Genomic DNA, 18,541 nt, shown 5'->3' on the forward strand with positions numbered 1-18,541 from the left:
GGAGGGTCTGACTAGTAAATACCAATATACCTTAACTTCAGTTTAGTCAAAGGATAGGTAATAATAAAACAGATGTTACTGTTAAGTGCCTCAAAGATTAAAAAAATAGAAGTGTGACTAATATAAGCATTTCATCACTCATTCAGAAGTGCATTTGGTGTCATGGAAAGATAAGGTGATTTGGTAGTGTCCTGGCTCCATAATAGTGTGCTGTGTTTTGAAATTTAGGATGAAATCAATATAGACAGCAATGGTAGAAGTAACCACAGAAGGGTTAGAAATGTATGCTATGCCACCACGTGAAACTATTTCGGGCCTTGAAAAGCAAGTCTTAAGGCAACATGGCATCCCTGAAAGAATTTATCCATCGTAAGGACTCACTTTCAAAAAGAAACTCTTAGACAACAGGGCCAAAAGGCACAGCTTTGAGTGGGTATATCACATCCTGTACCATGCACCAGCATGTAGCATGTAGGAAAATCAAACAACTGTGCTGGGAGCAAAGTCTGCTGGGACATCCAAACACTGTGATACACATTTAGGAAAGGCCACCTGGTTAGTCAACAGTAGGGAATCTGCCAAGGGATGTATCCCTGTCCAGTTAAAACTGGAGAAGGGGAGAAAGCTCCTGGAATGCACATAAAAATGCTCTGGGAAAGAGTCTGGGTTATTCTTGACTAAGGCAAAGGCATACTCATTCAGAGCGTTGTTTTTGCTCAAGGACTTGGGTGTACTTGGTGGGTGATGTGGAAATATAACATGGACTTCAAGGAAATAGTGATAACCCTGTGGTAGTACAAGTTCTTAGCCACAAAGAACTGCTTCTCAATGCAGTCACCACTATTAGCTATGCATTTATACCAGTGAAGAGCATGCATGCTGCGCATGTAAAAATCTCCACTAGCAGCAGTTACTCTCTGCTGTCATCTATGGCACAGCAACACAAGGTAATGCAGTACTGTCAGAAAGATTCACCTCTACTACCCTGCCACCAACATTTCAGAGCATCCCTCATTAATAATGCTATATGCCACTGCTATTATAGTTGCTTTATCCCATATCAAAGGTATTACAGTAAGTCACCCAGATTAATGAAGAATGAATTTTGATGGAAATGAGCATAACTCTTGGCATGAGGAAGGTGCAGTTTTGACTGGAACCAGAGCTGGCTTCAGCATGCAACACTTCAACACCACATACTCTCTCTCCAGCCCTGGAGGTCTAATGTGACTGATGCAGCCCAAAGTCATGGCCTAGAAGAATTCAATGGACTTCATAGAGAGATGGTCTGTAGACTAAGGAAATTACACCTGTCTGTATATATCAAAGAACAGGAGGGTGGTGATAATTCGAAAGTGTGGGACATAAGCATGATATAAATGATACAGAATTAAGGGTGGATATTGTTCTGGTTTGAGCTGAGACAAAGTTAGTTTTCTTCATGGTAGCTGGTATGATGCTCTGGTTTGGATTTGTGAAGGAAATATTGCTATAGCATACTAAATCAATATTTTATTTGTTGCTGAGCAGCACTTATACCAAGAACCATTCTGATTCTCATGCAGCTCTGCTAGAGAGGATGCTGCAGGGGGACACAACCAGAACAGCAGAGCCAAATTGACTACAGGGATACTCAATTCCATATGTTATCAAGCTCAGTAGTAAAATTGTGAGAAGCCAGAGAGGATATCATTGCTCAGGGAGTCACTGGGTATTGGTCAGCTGGTGGTGAGAAACAATACACAGCAAAATTTGTTTGCTTCATTTTTATCTTCCCTTTATTTCTTATTAAACTGTCCTTATCTCAGCCCACAGGTTCTTGCACTTTTAAGTATTCTCTCCTATCGCACCAGAGAGGGAAACAGAAAGGAAGAGTGTGCATGAACAGCTGGGTGGTGCTTAGCTGCCTGCCAGGTTAAACCACAACCTGGGTACGTATGTATATAAGTGGGTATGGAAAAAGATCACTGGGACAATAAGCTGAAAATCCTCAAGATCAGTGTTACTTTGCCCTTATTTTTATTTCAACTTACCCATCTGTGCTCTAGAAGCTAACAGATTTGATCTTGGCCTGAGGGTACTAGCAATTATCAGTATTTCAGTATTTTTTTTCAAAGAAGCCCCCAGGTTTCAAATTGATGCCATTTAATAGCTCCTATTTCTTCTTCTTCCTTAAAATTGAGTAAAATAATAATTTATAAAGTAAAAAAAAAATTAAAAATTGTTCCTATTTCTCTTATACATCCATTTCCATTCACGGTCCAAATTCAAAATAAGTGGTCTAATTTTTATCACTCAGTTAAGAAAATCTTACTCTATCAGACACCACACACAAATACTCACTGTAATGTTATCCAAGAGTTTGGCCATATGCTTAATTATTTCACCATGGTGTGCTGGCTGGGTTTGCAGCAGTTTCTTAATGACAACAACACTTTCAGCAACTACAATTTCTGTTTAAGACAAAACAAATTATTATTTTTAAAAGCATTTATGAGGAAGAAAAAGTCATAAACAATGAATTGTAAAAGATGCAAAAGGCTTTCAAAATATGTTTTGCAGAACAGAATATTTGGTAACAAATATGTAAACCTCTCCACTAAGTAATACGAAGTTTGGCTTCTACAAGCAAGTTTTAGGTAGCTAAAAGGACAGAGCCATGTTCTAAATGTAAAAATATCAACCTACCACATACTTTCTCTGAAATTGCCTTTTAGTAAAGCTGCTTGCATTTTCCATTTTCAAATTGACAAACAGAAAGTTTGTCACCTACACATATTTGTAAATAATTTAGTATCTGTATTAAAAATGCAAGTAATTCACAGAAATGTACAACGTTAGCAAAGATACCTTACCCTTAAAATAGAGAAACAGCTAAACATTCATTTTGCACTTTTTCACATACTATATGCCCTCTGTCAAGTCTGTAACCTAATTTCTATTACACTGAAAGAAAACTTCTAAATACACAAGCCATTTTAAGATTTATGTCAAAGTCACGACTTGGACTTCTTAACTACTGTACGAAGTAGACCACAGTCTAAGTTGTATGAAATGTGCAACTTTTGAAGCTGAAAAAAAAATCCTCACTGGTGCAAAATAAAGTTTTTATGCAAGAATAAAGTGTTAAGGAAGGACACAAAAAAAAGATGAAGTCAAACATAACCAAAGCTGAATGCAAAATAAAAAGACTACTGCAAGAGTTCGAAGTTATTCTAGTTTCCGTTTATACTACAAATGGGAGTAACTATTTTTCCTAAAGTATCACTGTTTAAAATAAAGAAAGTATACAACAACCATTCCTTAAATTTCATAGAAGTATTTCTACAGCTGAATAGTTAAACTGACACTTGGACCACTCACTCAGAAATTAAACAAGATGAAATTACAAAAAAGCAGTATGCAGAAGAAATCTCTAATTTTTATTACTATTGCTTAAAAAGCAAACTTCTTTACAGGGGAGTTATTCAAAAGCTCTGAATATGTATCGCTACACTACACTTAACTTATACCTTGCAGCTTTTTATGTCATCCTTTACTTGACATGTTATCTCAGCCACTTGGAGTGGGAGATACTGATATGACAACCTCCACCACTGAGTGTTCATATTACTTAACAGAGAAAAAGAACGGCTAAGAAATTAACCAAAAGTCTGAAGTGGACATGAAGTCATTATTAAAACATTTGTTGACAGTGTAGTATTGATCATGATGAACTGTAAGTTCAATATACAACGTATCAACGTAGGAACATCTTGAGTGTGCAGATGTAAATTTAGAGAACTGTATGCACATGGTTCATTTTACCAAAAAAAGAAAGTACAAACAAAAGCAAAATGTATTCATATTAGAATAAAGACTGACATAACCCAGAAAAGAAAGGCTCTTCAAGGCTTGCTTTGTGCAAGCCTTGATTTGTGTAGAATCCCAAAAATAAGTGTGAAATGTAATACCTGTATTTAGTCAAGGACATGCATTTAGTCAACAACAGTTTCTACATCATGTACATAAAATCAGAGAACAATGGATGTAAGAGGTGAAATTATTGATATTCTGAACAACCATTAAGAAAATTAAAATTGTAACTCTACTAGAATTATGTAAGAAAAAGTGCGTATAAGACAACAATAAATGAACCAAAAAATCATGAAATAAGTATACATTATCTTATATCTAAAGAATCACAAAAAGTATACCAAAATCTTAAAACAATGACTGCGTGTATCAGAAAAGGTGATTAAGAATAACATTGCAATAAAAGAAAACTACAGGAAGGATCAGCAACTTTTCAGAAGCCCTACTAAAATTACAAGTCATAGTTAAAATTTTAGTATGTTAACTGATAGCTTTTTACAATTCCTAAGCAATATGGAAATGGTTACATTGAGTAGGAAAATCTCTGAATACCTTGGAGCTTAACAACTTCTTAAGAACCTAATATACATTATATGATAGGTTATTAGATGTTCCATACTATACATAGAAAACTACGAGTTAATTGCTATCATGGAAACGTGGTGGGACAAATTACACAACTGGAATACTTTGATTGAGGGCTACAAGCTTTTTAGAATGGATAGGCAGGGCAGGAGGGGTATGGAAGCTGCCTTCCTAAGATAAGTGGATAGATTGTAAAGAGCTGCCTCTAAAATCAGCCTCAATGAAGTTGAGGGTTGAAATTAGAGATCAGAACAAAACTCAGCCTGTGGTCTGAGTCTACCACAGGCTGCCTGCACTAGCAGGCTCTCATTTTGATGGGTGATTTTAACCAGCTGCTTATCTGCTAGGCAAGCAACATGGTGGGTTGCATGAAATCCAGGAGACTTAGGAGTTTATTGCAGGTAACTTTCTGGCAAACCTCTGGTTGTTCCAGGAATTAGGGGATGGGACTGTCCTCGGGGACAAATCTGTCAGCTCTTTAAGTACACTTTCGTGGGAGCACAAGAGCTCTCCATCCCCCAGAACAAGAAATCAAACGGAAGAAGCAGGAAAGAGACCTGGCTGGGAAAGGACCAGGTGGTTAAACTGAGGCAAAAGAAGGAAAGGTGCAAGTGGTGGAAGCAGGGAAGGGTGGCCTGGGAAGAACACATACATGACATTTAGACAGGCAGAAATGAGCTCAGGAAAGTCAGTGTGCACAGAGAACTTGAGGAGGGACAAGAAAAATAATAAGAAGGAATTCTACATGTACATTGGTCAGAAGAGATGGTCAAGGACAGCACAGTCCCTTGTAAGTGAGAAGAGAGAAACGGCTACAGTGGACATGGAGAAGGCTGAGGTACTCAACAAGTTCTTTGCCTCGGTCTTCATCTACAGTAAAACAATTTGCTGTCTGTCAGGTTCAAAAGATTTTTTGCAGCCTTTCAAAATAATAAGCACAAGAAGATAATAGTAGGATAGAAGGATGATAGTAAGATTCCAGAGGTCTCTCAAGACCTTCAGAGGTATTTTTTAGATTATTACTTAGAATCAGTAATCTTGTTGAGACATATTTTTATATTCATGCACATTCATGTTTGAACATATATGTACTACACTTACGTAGAATGTGTATGAAATACACGAGTTATTTTGAAGAAACTCATATGTTGAGAAGTTATAATTAAAAAAAAAAAAAAGCATATTCTTCTATTGTTCTTATCCAAGTTCCTTATCAGCAAAAAGAAAAAACAAGCAAACAAAAAAACAACAAAGCAAGAAGGTGTGTTGCAACACAGCATGGGAAGATACTTTAAACAATGCATAACCAGAATAGCAGAGGGATGTAAGGTCCAGAGCAACAGGAAATTAAAGTTACTTAGATTAGAAGTATCAAGCAGTACACTGATGCCCCTCAGAAATTTATAAAACAAGATGAAGCAGAAGAGAAGAAGGGCTTGTAGTGTATAAAACAAGAAAAAGCCTTGAGTGCATCTCTGGGTTACACTGGTAGAACTATACTCTACCAAAGTACTGTACCTAATACAGGCCTTCTTAAGATTACCAGGAAAAATATGTCCAGTAAATATGAAGAGGAATTAATGCTGCTTGTAAAAGCTCAGAGCAGGTCACACCACTGTTTTGAGTACAATTCTGATAAATCTATAGCATCCCCAAAATCATGCTTCTCCTCCTTCCTAACATTATTATATTCGATTACGTCTGTGCCAACACTATTTCTGATATTCAGCAATAGCCATGTCGACTTCACATTTTACAATAATCTTCTGATTCTCTTATTGACCTCCTTCCATGTAATATTCCTTGGTAACTAGTAAGAATATACAATATCATCAGGTATTGATTTACAGTGCTCAACTTTACATGATTCTTGTTGTTTTCCTCAGTGTCTGGCAACTACATGTTACTATAAAAAATAACAGAAGGCTGAATAATAAGATCAAGCGAAATTTGGGACTTGCACTAAAACTATTTAATACATTTTTCCAGCTAGGCATTGATGCACTAAAAAGCCATTCCAAGCTTTCAGCACCCTCTACAGGCTTACTGCTTTGATGCAGCTAAACACATAACAGCAAAATTTTTACTATCATCTGATAATCACAACAATACAGTTTAGTAATTAACAGTATTTTGAGGAAAAACAAAAAAACACAACATGTAAGCTCATAATTTCAGGCAACAAGGAATTAATTTTACTAACAAAAAGGAAAACAAATATTCAGTGATTATAGGGGCATTTTGAAGTGTTTCATACAAGAAACACCAAAGTTACTATTTTTATCCAGCCATATGAGTTGAATTTTATACAGGTTTCCATGCATGTTATTACATTATCTACTCTGAGCCATTTCCATTAAGAAAAGGTTTCAAGCCATTCCACCACTCAGATGGAACGTTTAACTTACCATCCCTGTTGGACAGCAAACATACGAGGCCGTTAAGGCATGTGTCAGTCACTTCAGTGATGTTAGTTGCACATCTGCCTATTGCCTGAATTGTAGCTGCAGCAAACTGTTTATCTTGGCTTTTCACGTAAGTCTAGAGAAATAGAGTTTTCATTAGTCTATACACAAGTGTCATGGTTTTGTATCAACAGGAAACTTATGATATATTCTCAAAAGACAAACATACTATGTAATACATTCAATCTAGAAAGCACATGAGGTTTTACTTGTTCACTTGTTCACTGTCACTTCCAGAAGACATTTTCTTGCCTGCTTTGGTCACTCATAGTCATGGGAACCTCTGATTTCAAGGAAGCTAGTGGCTAGGGGCAATTAGCCAAAAACAGCAATTAGTTTGCTTGCAAGGTTAGAGAAGTTGATGAGCTTTCTCTTCAGAGAAGTTTCAGTTCATTTAATCAGAAGCATGTGTGAAACAATGAGTAACCTACCTGCCTATGCCAGAAAACTGCAGCCAGAAAACTGAAGCAATGAAACTAGATGTCATATAGCAAAGAGTAAAGAAAGAAGGACACATACAGTTTCACTTTTTTCACACGTGTTTCACATGCAGAACATCTTACTGATACATACTCATCTACTGAGGTAATACTACTTTATCAGGTGACTCATAGAAATGAGGCTTGGTAATTAATGCAAATGATCAAATGTTACTCAAATTAAGGCAATATTTTCTAGTGATTTAAAGAATCAGTCAAGTTAGTAGAATATATTTTTAAAAATTTTGAATGGTTGAGTTCTTCTCAATTTTTTTTTTTTTAAGCTGTAAAGAGTGAGAAACAACACACTGAAACTCCTTTTCAAACATAAAAGGTTCCATTATCCATTATGATACAAGACAGTTTAATTTCAATTTCAAGAACACTTTATTCTGGAAATGATTTTAACTTGAAAATAAATAGGACTAAGACTCTACTTGGAACATTCAATAATGGCAACTAGCCAACAGAAAACATTTCTTTTCAAAAGAATACACTTTTGCACAAACCTGAAATTCTCGAAGCAAAGTTGATATGTTGGCTTCATTTGCTAAATTTGTCATGATTTCGAGCTAAGAGAAAAGAATATACATTAAAACCTAAAAAATTATAAAAGCAGCAACACATGCATACAATACTTTTATTGCATATAAGTACAAGAAAATACTATTAAACACACTACTTGGAACTCAATAGAGTATACTGCTGTTCAGTATAAAGCAATAGCAACATTGCACTCAGGAGGAACATTCTTTTTTCAAGTACCTGCAAGGTTTTGAAATGACTCTTGGGTTCAGTGATGCATTCTTTAACTCTAGTTTTACAGTGTTGCATTGCATATTGAATAGCTCTGAAACACTTCTGGCAGTATCAATTTTTATCTTATACCACAGGCTTTAGCTTATAAAAACTATGTAACACTGTAAGAAGAAATAATGAAAAGCACAATTGCAGCTAAGGGAAATAAATGCAATGCCTATTATTTTCAGATGAACTGCTGTGAAGGACTTTTAACTTGAGAAACAAACAGCTAACATCCATGACAATATTTAGATCTCAATTAACAGAATCAGACCCTGTTCCCAGTGAACAAGAGGATACACAATACCTGGCATACGCCATTAAAACACTATGCTACCACTGTGTTCTAACTTTGAAGGCAGAATTCCAATAACATTTGAATGAAGTAAGCTGAAGGAAAAGAAATTGAAAGCCATATCTCACAAATTTGTTGGTATTTTTTGAGTTGGATGCACCAGGTTAAGGATATATACTTGATATAATCCTGCATTTCAAGAGCAAATTGGTGAGACCTCTCGCCACAAATCCACATGAAAGTGGATTTATAAATAATTGATTTATAAATAATTGATTGAAAGACAGGAGCAGACTGAAAATTATTATTTTTACAGAACAGGAAGGCTATCAATGGAATCCCAGAATTAAATTTGTTGACTTTTTGCTTTTCAGTGTGGTGGTAAGAAGAGAGGAATCATCAGTTTACTGCTGGCATTACACCAGAAATTTTTTTTACAAAAACTGTAGGCAAAGGTTGACTAAGAAAAGCTGCACTGACTAGTTTATAAAATGAGAAATTCAACACAGATGAATGCACAGTAATGTTTAAAAAGCGAGAGAAAACTTTACAGAGAATGATAGATTATGAGCCAATTACTAAAAATTATAATTTGTGGGTAGAAGAGATAATTCCTTGAAAACATCAGCTTAATGCTAAGTAGTGGTCAAAGAAGCAAACTTCGTGTTCAAAAAGAAACAAAGAAGCAATCAAAGCAATGCAATACAGTAGATGAATTCCAGGTCTGCATATATCTGAAGTACTGCTTGAGAGGTATCTTAAGAAATAATTTTTTTTTAAAGTATTATTCTTTTTCAATTATGTACCAGTGCAATATGACGTAGAATTTTCAGCTAGCAATAAAGAATTGAGATGGAGAGAAAGAAAAGAGCACAATTTCTCTATCTCCAGTTCTTTTTTACTGCATTATCTTTTTCTAAAAGAAACTACTGTCAATAAAAAATCTGTACTTAAACACAAATGCCTCTGACAAACTAAAACAAAGTGAGGCACATAGCAGTAGAAAATGCTTAACTGTTGTTTTGTCAAGGACTTAAAATCTATTGAAGACCAAAAATACAGACAACAAGATTAAAACAGCCTAACATATGCACTAAGATGTGGCATTTGAGGAAAGCCTAAAATACACAGGTCACTCCAAAAGTAATGCCTCTTATTTATTTCCATGGAAACTACAGCAGATACAAAGAGTACAATAACAATGTTTGATAGAGCAAATTTTTAGCTACAAAACACTTCACTATTAGCTATGCATTTTCACCAGTGATGAACAAGAGCCTGCATGACATGCTCATAACAGTTTGCACCAGCAAAGGTGACCCACTGTCACTGTCACCACTGCTGAAACAGCACTCACAGCCTCTCTGCTCTGACACCCACTGTTGTTTGGTCTCCACACGCATTAAGCAATAGTTCACGAATGTCAAATAAGACAGATCTCCTAGAAGAAGTCCAGTGGAGGACAATGAAGATTAGGAGCCTGGAGCATCTCCCATATGAGGAAAGGCTGAGAGACCTGGGACTCTTCAGTGTGGAAAGGAGAAGGCTGAGAGGAAATCTCCTCACTAAACATCTAATAAATATCTAAAGTGTGGGAATCAAGTCGGTGGGGTGGACTCTTTTCATTGGCAAGCAGCAATAGTACAAAGGACAACAGGAAGAAACCGTAACACAGGAAGTTCCTTATAGATGCAAGGAAGAACTTCTTTACAGTGAGGGTGATGGAGCACTGGAACAGGCTGCCCAGAGTGGCTGTGAAGTCTCCTCCTCTGGAGATATTCAAGATCTACCTAGACGCCTACCTGTGCAACTTACTGTAGGGAATCTGCTTTAGCAGGGAGCTTGGACTCAATGATGGTGTCCCTTCCAACACCTACCATTTTGTGATTCTGTGATTCAGTGGATGGCATTATTTCTGCATTGAGGAATTCAATGACAAACCTTTGCTTCATTTGTGCTTTCATGTCAGATGCCATTCTGCCAGACTGCCCCTCTGCTGCCATCTGTCACACAGCAACATAATGCAATGGAATGCTGGTGGGAACTACTACTGTACCACCAGCATCTGTCTCAGATGTTGTGCACCAACAACACTGAACAGGATGCATTACTTTTAGAGCAACCCTCATACTTATGTCAAAAGTTGACCTCAAAGGGAACTTGATTCTCGGACACTGTCCCATATTTGACTCCCATTTCTTTTGGTAAAACAGATTTAAACTCTTTTTAATCAAATAGTATCAATAACAGTGTGATTTCACTTCTCTTTATATGAGATTTTTCCTATTAAGAAAACGATCAAACTCTAAATATTTTAATGGCTATTTAAAAAAAAAAAAAAAAAAAAGCAATGTTCTCCACTGAATTGTACCAGAAGATATGGTGGAAAACACTGTCCTCTTGCTGCCTATAACAAAAGAATTTCCAAATAGCCTGACAACTCTGAAGGACATCTATGGACTTAAATAAAAGCAACAACTCTATACTTAGTGAAAAAAATGAATAGCACAGAATGATGTCTGTTACAGCAGCACATGAAAACTTTACTTTTTTGTTCCAAACAGTGATTTGTCCAGTGATATACAGGTGATTTTTATTTTAACTCACCTTCAGAGTTTTAATCATTGTTGGATCCGTTGATCTAACATAGAAACTCTTCAGATAAGGTTCAAACATGCCCTGGAAAATAGAACATATGTAAGTAGTTTGCCTGAGTTCAATATAATGCAATTCCAAAAATTCTAAATATGGTTTACCTTTCTCTGAATTGACATAGTGGCAATATTTTGCAGAACAATGTACTGCACTTCCCTAGAATTGAACAGAGAAACAGATGTTATTCCATAGAATTACATATTACTTGACACAAACATATAAAGAAAAAGTAGATTGGAAATTGCCAACTATTATGAGATGATTATTTGTTTCACATTCTAGAATCTCCAAACATAGCTCACGAAATCCTTACATTTTGTTCACTATGACAAAAGGATCAGAATGGCATAGCTGAGAATTGGAAAGATACGGACTACTATCTGTAGAGTACAAATTACTGCATTAGTTACAATGGCAGCTAATGCTTGAACAACCAGTAAGAATTAGGTAAACATTTCTTTGTCTTGAAAAATTTTCCGTTAATTCTCAAAAAGGGCATAACTTGCCAGTCACATTCAATACATGCTAACAGACTCACAAACCTATCAAAAAACAGCACTTCAACATTACAGACTTTGTAGACAACAGAACTATATAATATTCTAAACAAAAAGATAAAATAGGAGGACATTCTGATTAATATGTTCACTTACAACCCTCAGAAGGAGCAAACAAGAAGAAATTGGGATGATTGTTTAAAGATTTTAAACTACAATTTCTGTACCAATCATTTAAAGACCACATGAAAATTCACATGCACATTTTTTAAACTAGTGCTGAAATTCTTTTGTGATGCAAATAAACTTAATAAAGAAATTATCCATTATCTCCTTTTATACAAAAATAGATAATAGCCCTGCAGTAGTTACAGTTGTAGCTTATGAAGACAGGTAATAATGCACAAGTACACAACATATTTTAAACTTAATTTTAGGTAATTCTTACATAGGTACTTGGAAACAGTCAACCTCATGTGACATAAATGTGATATGCTCTTCCAAGTATTTATATACCCTTCACAGAATCACAGAAAGCAATCATAAAATCATAGAATGACTCAGGTTGAAAAAGACCACAGAGATCATCTAGTTTCAACCTCCCTGCTATGTGCAGGGTCACCAACCACCAGACCAGACTGCTCAGAGCCACATCCAGCCTGGCCTTGAATGCCTCCAGGGATGGGGCATCCACAACCTCCTTGGGCAACCTGTGTATCACCACACTCTAAGTGAAGAACTTCCTAATATTTAACCTAAACCTGCCCTGTCTCAGTTTAAAACCACTCCCCCTTGTCCTATCACTATCCACTCATATTAACAGCCATTCTCCCTCCTGTTTATACACCCCCTTCCAACCTTTCTAGATTATAACTCTATTTGGCATTATTATTATTATTATTATTATTATCATCATCATCATCATCATCATCATCATCATACTGGACATTAACTTAAAGGCCACAGGTTAAGGACAATCAACAAAAGCTTATTTCAAGGTTGCTCTGATAGCAAAAGTATTTCTCTCAGACTGGTGACAGAGAACAGCCAAGTCATTCAATATGAATATCAGAACACTAAAGCCATATTAGGTGCTATCTATGGAAAGCAGTGACTTCTCATTTGAGGAAATCTGAGTATAAATGAAGAGTAAACAAAATGCAAAAGGAGAGGGAGGTGGTTGTCCCCCTCTGCTCGGCTCTTGTGAGGCCCCATCTGCAGCACTGCATCCAGGCTTGGGGCCCCAGTACAGGAAGGACGTGGAGCTCTTGGAGGGGGTCCAGAGGAGGGCCACTAAGATGAACAGAGGGCTGGAGCACCTCTACCATGAAGAAAGGCAAAGGGAACTGGGCTTGTCTAGCTTGGAGAAGAGAAGGCTCTGGGGAGACCTCATTATGGCCTTCTAGTATTTTAAAGGAGTGTGTAAACAGCAGGGAGAATGGCTGTTTACGAGGTACATGGAACATATAAAGATGGTACATGGAGGATGGTAAAATCAAACTTTTAGTTATACTGAATGAAATATAAACTGGTTCTTTAAAAGCAGTCCAAGGTTTAAGAAAACATAGAGGATTCAACAGTACCAGACAGTAATTTAACAAGTGTCTCCCAGTTTCTCTGTCAACAAGACATCAAAGTACAGTGAAGAAGAAGAAAAAAAAAACCTTCTGAAATCTTTTTTGAGTGCCAAAGCAAGACAGTAAAACAACACAATTACATTTCGAGTAACTTCCAGTAATTGGAAAAAAAACAAAACAAAACAAAAAAAAACAAAACCACAAATTACCTAAGCTGATTAGTTAGTACCATCTTTCTTTGAATGTTCATTAGGCAGCCATGATTCTTCTAAGACAGTCATAATTAAGAATAAAACACTTATGATAATGAATGATCACTGGAAGTAATACTGAAAGTGATGGGGTTACATATAAAGATTCTCACTCACAAAGTAAAAAACCAACATTTTACATGACAATCTTAAAATAACATACTAGTAGCACAGGAGTTATATTTACACATAAAGCTATGACTAAAGAGGTATGCACTAAAAATGTGTATCTACCTAAAGCTCTCATAAAAAAGTACAGATGGCAATTTGACTTGACTTACCTATTACTACGGAGTAAACGCACCAATGATTTAGAAATAATACCAGCTTCAGATTTTGGTGCCAAATGCCAGTAAAGCTGTGCAACTGCCATTACCACCTAAAAGAAGCACGTTCAAAACAGCGTATTAACTCAAAATTTTGACTCATACATTTGCTTCACACTTGCAGACCTACCAGGTATGCAAAGTCCATACCTACATTTTTTGAAATCAGCAAAGCAGACTAGGGTAGAAACATGGGGAGAAGGATATTTTTATTCCTGACAGTGAAAGCTAACAAGTACCTGTTATTCCTCCCAGTATTTATTACATAGTATAATACACTTTCTAGAGGAAGAGGGACAAAGAGTAAGAAATGGAACTAAGTAATTCAAATGTAATCATACCGATATCATTGTTAATAATCCCGTACTGCTAACATTATATCTACCAGTTAAAGAGGAAATAATGTGCGCTTGTTTTGATTCAGTTTTAAAAAAACTTCTGCAAATCTTGTGCTTTTATTTTTATTAAATACAGGTCCAAGATTACTCGTTCTTTAGCTTCTACCAAAAAACTTCCATTTCATTATTCTATCATTAATTTATTAAATGGCAGTTGCCTTTACTACTGTTTTCTAAAATCCAATTGAAAGTATGAATTATAGCAGCAGACCAAATAGAAAAAAGTAGAAGACTGACATAACCAACTCAAAACAGGTAATATACATCATACACCAATTAATAATTCATGTCATAACCTTCCCTACAATACTGTAAAGATAAATTTTCTTAATCTAAACTAAACAAATCACAGAAAGGAAAGTCAAAATAAAAACTGTTATGACAGTTGATTTGATATCTTAAATATTAAAATCTATTATTAAATATTATTAATAAACAGTAAAAATTGATACAAATCTGAGAAGAGAAAATAAGTGAAACATTTTCAGCAGAATGCTACAGTGCTGCTTTATTACTGAGAATAATCTAAAGTCAAAGAGAAAGCAGTCTATTTAATTGCTGGTAAATTCTGTGAATATTAAAAAATTATGTAATAGCAGCAATTCAAAGAATCAAGATTTCATTTGTTAAACTGCATTTAAACACATCAATTTAGTACAGCAAACTTCAAGATAAAAAATCTTAGAATCAGTACTGTACTTAACAAATATGAAGAAAGTGATTTATGGACTATGAAAGATAAGCAGCTTTTATGGAGTGTGTAAGAAAAGAATCTGAAACTGTTCTCAATTCATTTTGATGACAAATATATCTAACACAGCTGTTCTTTGTATAAGATGAGGAAGTATCACATAGATGTACAACAGCAAAAGGCTGTGGTCTAATACAATTGTTATTGTAAAACTGCATTCAATTTGTTTCCAGAGTTTGCTGACAGATTACAAACAATTTTGAAAAGCGTTAGACATTACTTGGAGTCTAGAAATGTGATTCAGGGAGGAAAGAAAAACTCAATCACTTCAGTAGCTCAAGAAGAGGTTAGAAAAAGACTTCATCATGGCACAGGATTTTTGGGTTTTTGGGGGTTTTTTGGTGATAACACTGGAAAAGTCTTCCAAAACAACCTAGCCTTGAATAATGAGACAAATTGAATTTAGAAGTAAAGTTTAACATCACAGTGTTTCACCATCAACACATCTCCTTCTGGTCCTAAAAATTTACCTGCAGATTAAAACTTCTGGTATACAGAGGATTCTGTAATTGTGATGCCACATCTACCCTGGCATCCTGCCAAAATACCAACTCAAGAATATGGCTGGGCATTACAAGGAATTGAGGCATGTAACTGTCTACTCAAAGGAAAGTAACACTTGATGAATCACCAGCAACTATGATTTTCTTTGCGAATCTGTATCACCAAAACTTGAACTGAGATTTTCTCACATTTTCTCCAGCATTTTGCCTGTCATTAAAGTTGAGCATGCAAAACATTCCGTTCTCAAGTTTTGCTTAAAAGTTAAGCTAATTTCAAAGAAAAAAGAACAGCTATTCTATTCCTATAGAAGTTACTACGCAGTATTACACTGCTTGACATAAGGAGGAGTAAATTTGAAAGTTCATACTGTCATGTTTTGTAGAAACACAGATATTTAGTATTTTAACATTTTATCTAAAAAAAGAATTTGTCGTACAGCAGCATTTCGGCTTTGAAGCAAGGGCTTTGTATTTCGTAACAGCAGCCTGTGATCTGGATCCATAGTGTAGGTCTTCTTAACTTTCTGATCCTTTTCTTTCTGTTCTTCATCAGATTCATAGAAATTGTTTTCATTATACTCTTCTTCAGCATTTTCATCCTATCAGAAGATAAAATGTGAAATATATGCATGGAATATTTGCATCAACAAATTATATTAATTCAAAAAGTAATATACAACAATATACAACACCACAATGTAACAGGAGTTACATTAAATTAAAAAAAAAAAAGGAAAAGAAAAGAAGTCATCATAGACTTCTAGATTTGTATATGACATTATATGACTACAACAGGACATTCAATTTCTAGTGGCAGGTTGTTGGAGGAAGGAGGAATGGACAGATAGCAGTGGTTGATTTTATGGATGACCTTGATAGAACACATTCTTTTGAAATGTAATTCTTACTAGAACAGTTGTTACCGTTGAATAGTTGTAGCACAACCGAATTGAAAGCCATAACAGAAACTTACCCATGAGAGCATCAGAGAACTAGCAGAAAAGGCAGAATTCTTATCTCTAACATTACACATAATATGTAAAATATAAGAGGTTCAGAGGATGCCCAAATAACTAAAAGGTTACAAAAATACTAACAAAGCTAGTACAATGATATACTGTAATGTAGGTGATCAATTCTATGAAAACATCCTTCTCAGAATAGACATCCACAATATTCAACGCTATGAAAGTTTTCATATTTTTCAGAGTTAGAGGCTGCGGAAACCACTTAGATTCATGTGCATCTTCACTCCCCTATATTTTTTATCACTCTTTGTCACCAGAATAGCAAGCTAAAAGAGATAGCATCACTGCGGCCAGTTATTTATTTATATTACAAGAAGCTAACTTATATCAGAATCGTTAAATCACAGAATAATAGAACGGTTTGGGTTGGAAGGGACCTTAACAAATGTCCAATTCATGATCCCCCTCCACAGGCAGGGTTGCCACCCACCAGATCATGTTGCTCACAGCCCCATCCAACCTGGCCTTTGACACTTCTGGGAACAGGGAATCTGGGCAGCCTGTTCCATCACCTCATCAGCGTCTGAGTAAAGAATTTCTTCCCAACAAACCTAAAACTCCCCTCTTTAAGGTTAAAAATCATTCTCCCTTGTTCTATCACTATCAGACCATGTAAAAAGACAATCTTGATCTCTCTCCTGCTGATGAGCTCCCTTTTAAGTACTGGAAGGTTAAAATGAGGTTTCTTCATAGCCTTCTCTTCAGGCTGAACAAGCCAAACTACATGAGCCCACATTTGAAAGGAGAGGTGCTCAGCCTTTTGATCATCCTCGTGAACATCCTCCTGCTTTGGACCTATTCCAACAGCTCTATGTTCTTCTTGTCCTGGGGATTCCAGATCTAGGCACAGCACTCCAGATGGGGCCTCGCAAAGGCATAGTACAAGGGGACAATCACCTCCCTCTCTCTGCTGCCCATCCCTCTTTTGATGCAGCCTGGGATACTGTTGGACATCTGGGCTACAAGTGCACACTTCTGGCTCATGGCAAGCTTTTCAGCCACCAGAGCCCAACTATAATTGTTCTGCCCTGCTTTCTCTCACATCTTTTTCAAAGCCTATTTAAGGCATGCTCAGGCCGCACCTACTGCAGATTAATTGTCTTGGGACAATGTTTTGGCTGTTATTGAGCAATGGATGCACGCCTTGGGCCAATCTGCTAGAAGAGGCAGAGCTTCTCCACAGTGGCATGGGGAAGGGGTGGGTCCTGGGCCAAATGCTGCCTGTATGGAGACACCTGGTATAGTATTATCCAACCACACACAGTTACTAAACTCCAGTTGTTTTTTGAGGATTATTTAAGTCACGTATTCAATTGCTCATTTTTAAAAAACAATTACTTTTGAGACAAATCCTTTAAATTATTGCTGGAGGTAGAAGAGAAATCAAAAGGGAGTAGAGGAATTGCTAGAAATGAATGTAAAGTCTTACTTATTATCTCTTCAGCAAACTAGGCTAGGAAAACTTTGAAACTTGTCTTTATGCATTCATCAAGACCATAGGTAGTGAAAAACTCTATAAAAGTGGGTGTGGAAAAGAGATAACTTACAGTTTTCATTTCATTTTATTAAAATTTGAAAGAACACTGAAAATAAATTGTCCTTTACATTTCTTCTCATTTTAATAGGTGATGTCAACAGTGCCCTCAATGTTTTGCAGAAGACCTAGCAAGCATTTAGCTGCTATATTTCTTATGCAAAACCAACTGAGGTGATTCAGTTCGTTCATTTCTCTACCTGTATATCTTTGTGATAGACATCCTTCTAAACTAACAATTCAAAATGCTTAACCAATAGTACTGATTACTGAATTCCTTCCCTTTTCTACAGCACAAAGCAGCTTCAAAGCAAAATTCCTGATCTCAATGCATCTCACCATACTGAAGAAACCAAGCTTCCTTTAACTGAAAGATAACCCAGTCTTCATTGATTCAGCCATCAGTATCCCTACTAACAGGCACACACATCAGTGCTATTGAACTCAACAGAAATACATAGTTGGAAAGAGTATTTAACTCTTTAATCACTGCTGTAAAGAAAGAGCTTGAGCTCTTGCATTTGCAATTTTTGTAAATTAT

At 36.1% G+C, this 18,541-nt stretch overlaps 1 protein-coding gene across 2 annotated transcripts in view; it reads right to left on the bottom strand.

Annotated features, from left to right (window-relative positions):
- The window catches only part of AP3B1 (adaptor related protein complex 3 subunit beta 1), a 159,899-nt gene that overhangs the window by 76,901 nt on the left and 64,457 nt on the right, over positions 1-18,541 (bottom strand). For both annotated transcript variants that reach the window (XM_042825768.1, XM_042825767.1), the window contains 7 exons: positions 15,876-16,037; positions 13,742-13,839; positions 11,237-11,291; positions 11,088-11,159; positions 7,894-7,956; positions 6,849-6,981; positions 2,344-2,453 (listed from right to left, as the gene is read on the bottom strand). In XM_042825768.1, the coding sequence (XP_042681702.1) occupies positions 2,344-2,453; positions 6,849-6,981; positions 7,894-7,956; positions 11,088-11,159; positions 11,237-11,291; positions 13,742-13,839; positions 15,876-16,037 (693 nt within the window). The remainder of the gene's footprint in view (positions 1-2,343; positions 2,454-6,848; positions 6,982-7,893; positions 7,957-11,087; positions 11,160-11,236; positions 11,292-13,741; positions 13,840-15,875; positions 16,038-18,541) is intronic.

This window comes from Centrocercus urophasianus, unplaced genomic scaffold (genome assembly GCF_019232065.1).
Source record: "Centrocercus urophasianus isolate 14NV4802_14NV808 unplaced genomic scaffold, USGS_Curo_1.0 seq_25, whole genome shotgun sequence".
Classification (NCBI taxonomy): domain Eukaryota; kingdom Metazoa; phylum Chordata; class Aves; order Galliformes; family Phasianidae; genus Centrocercus; species Centrocercus urophasianus.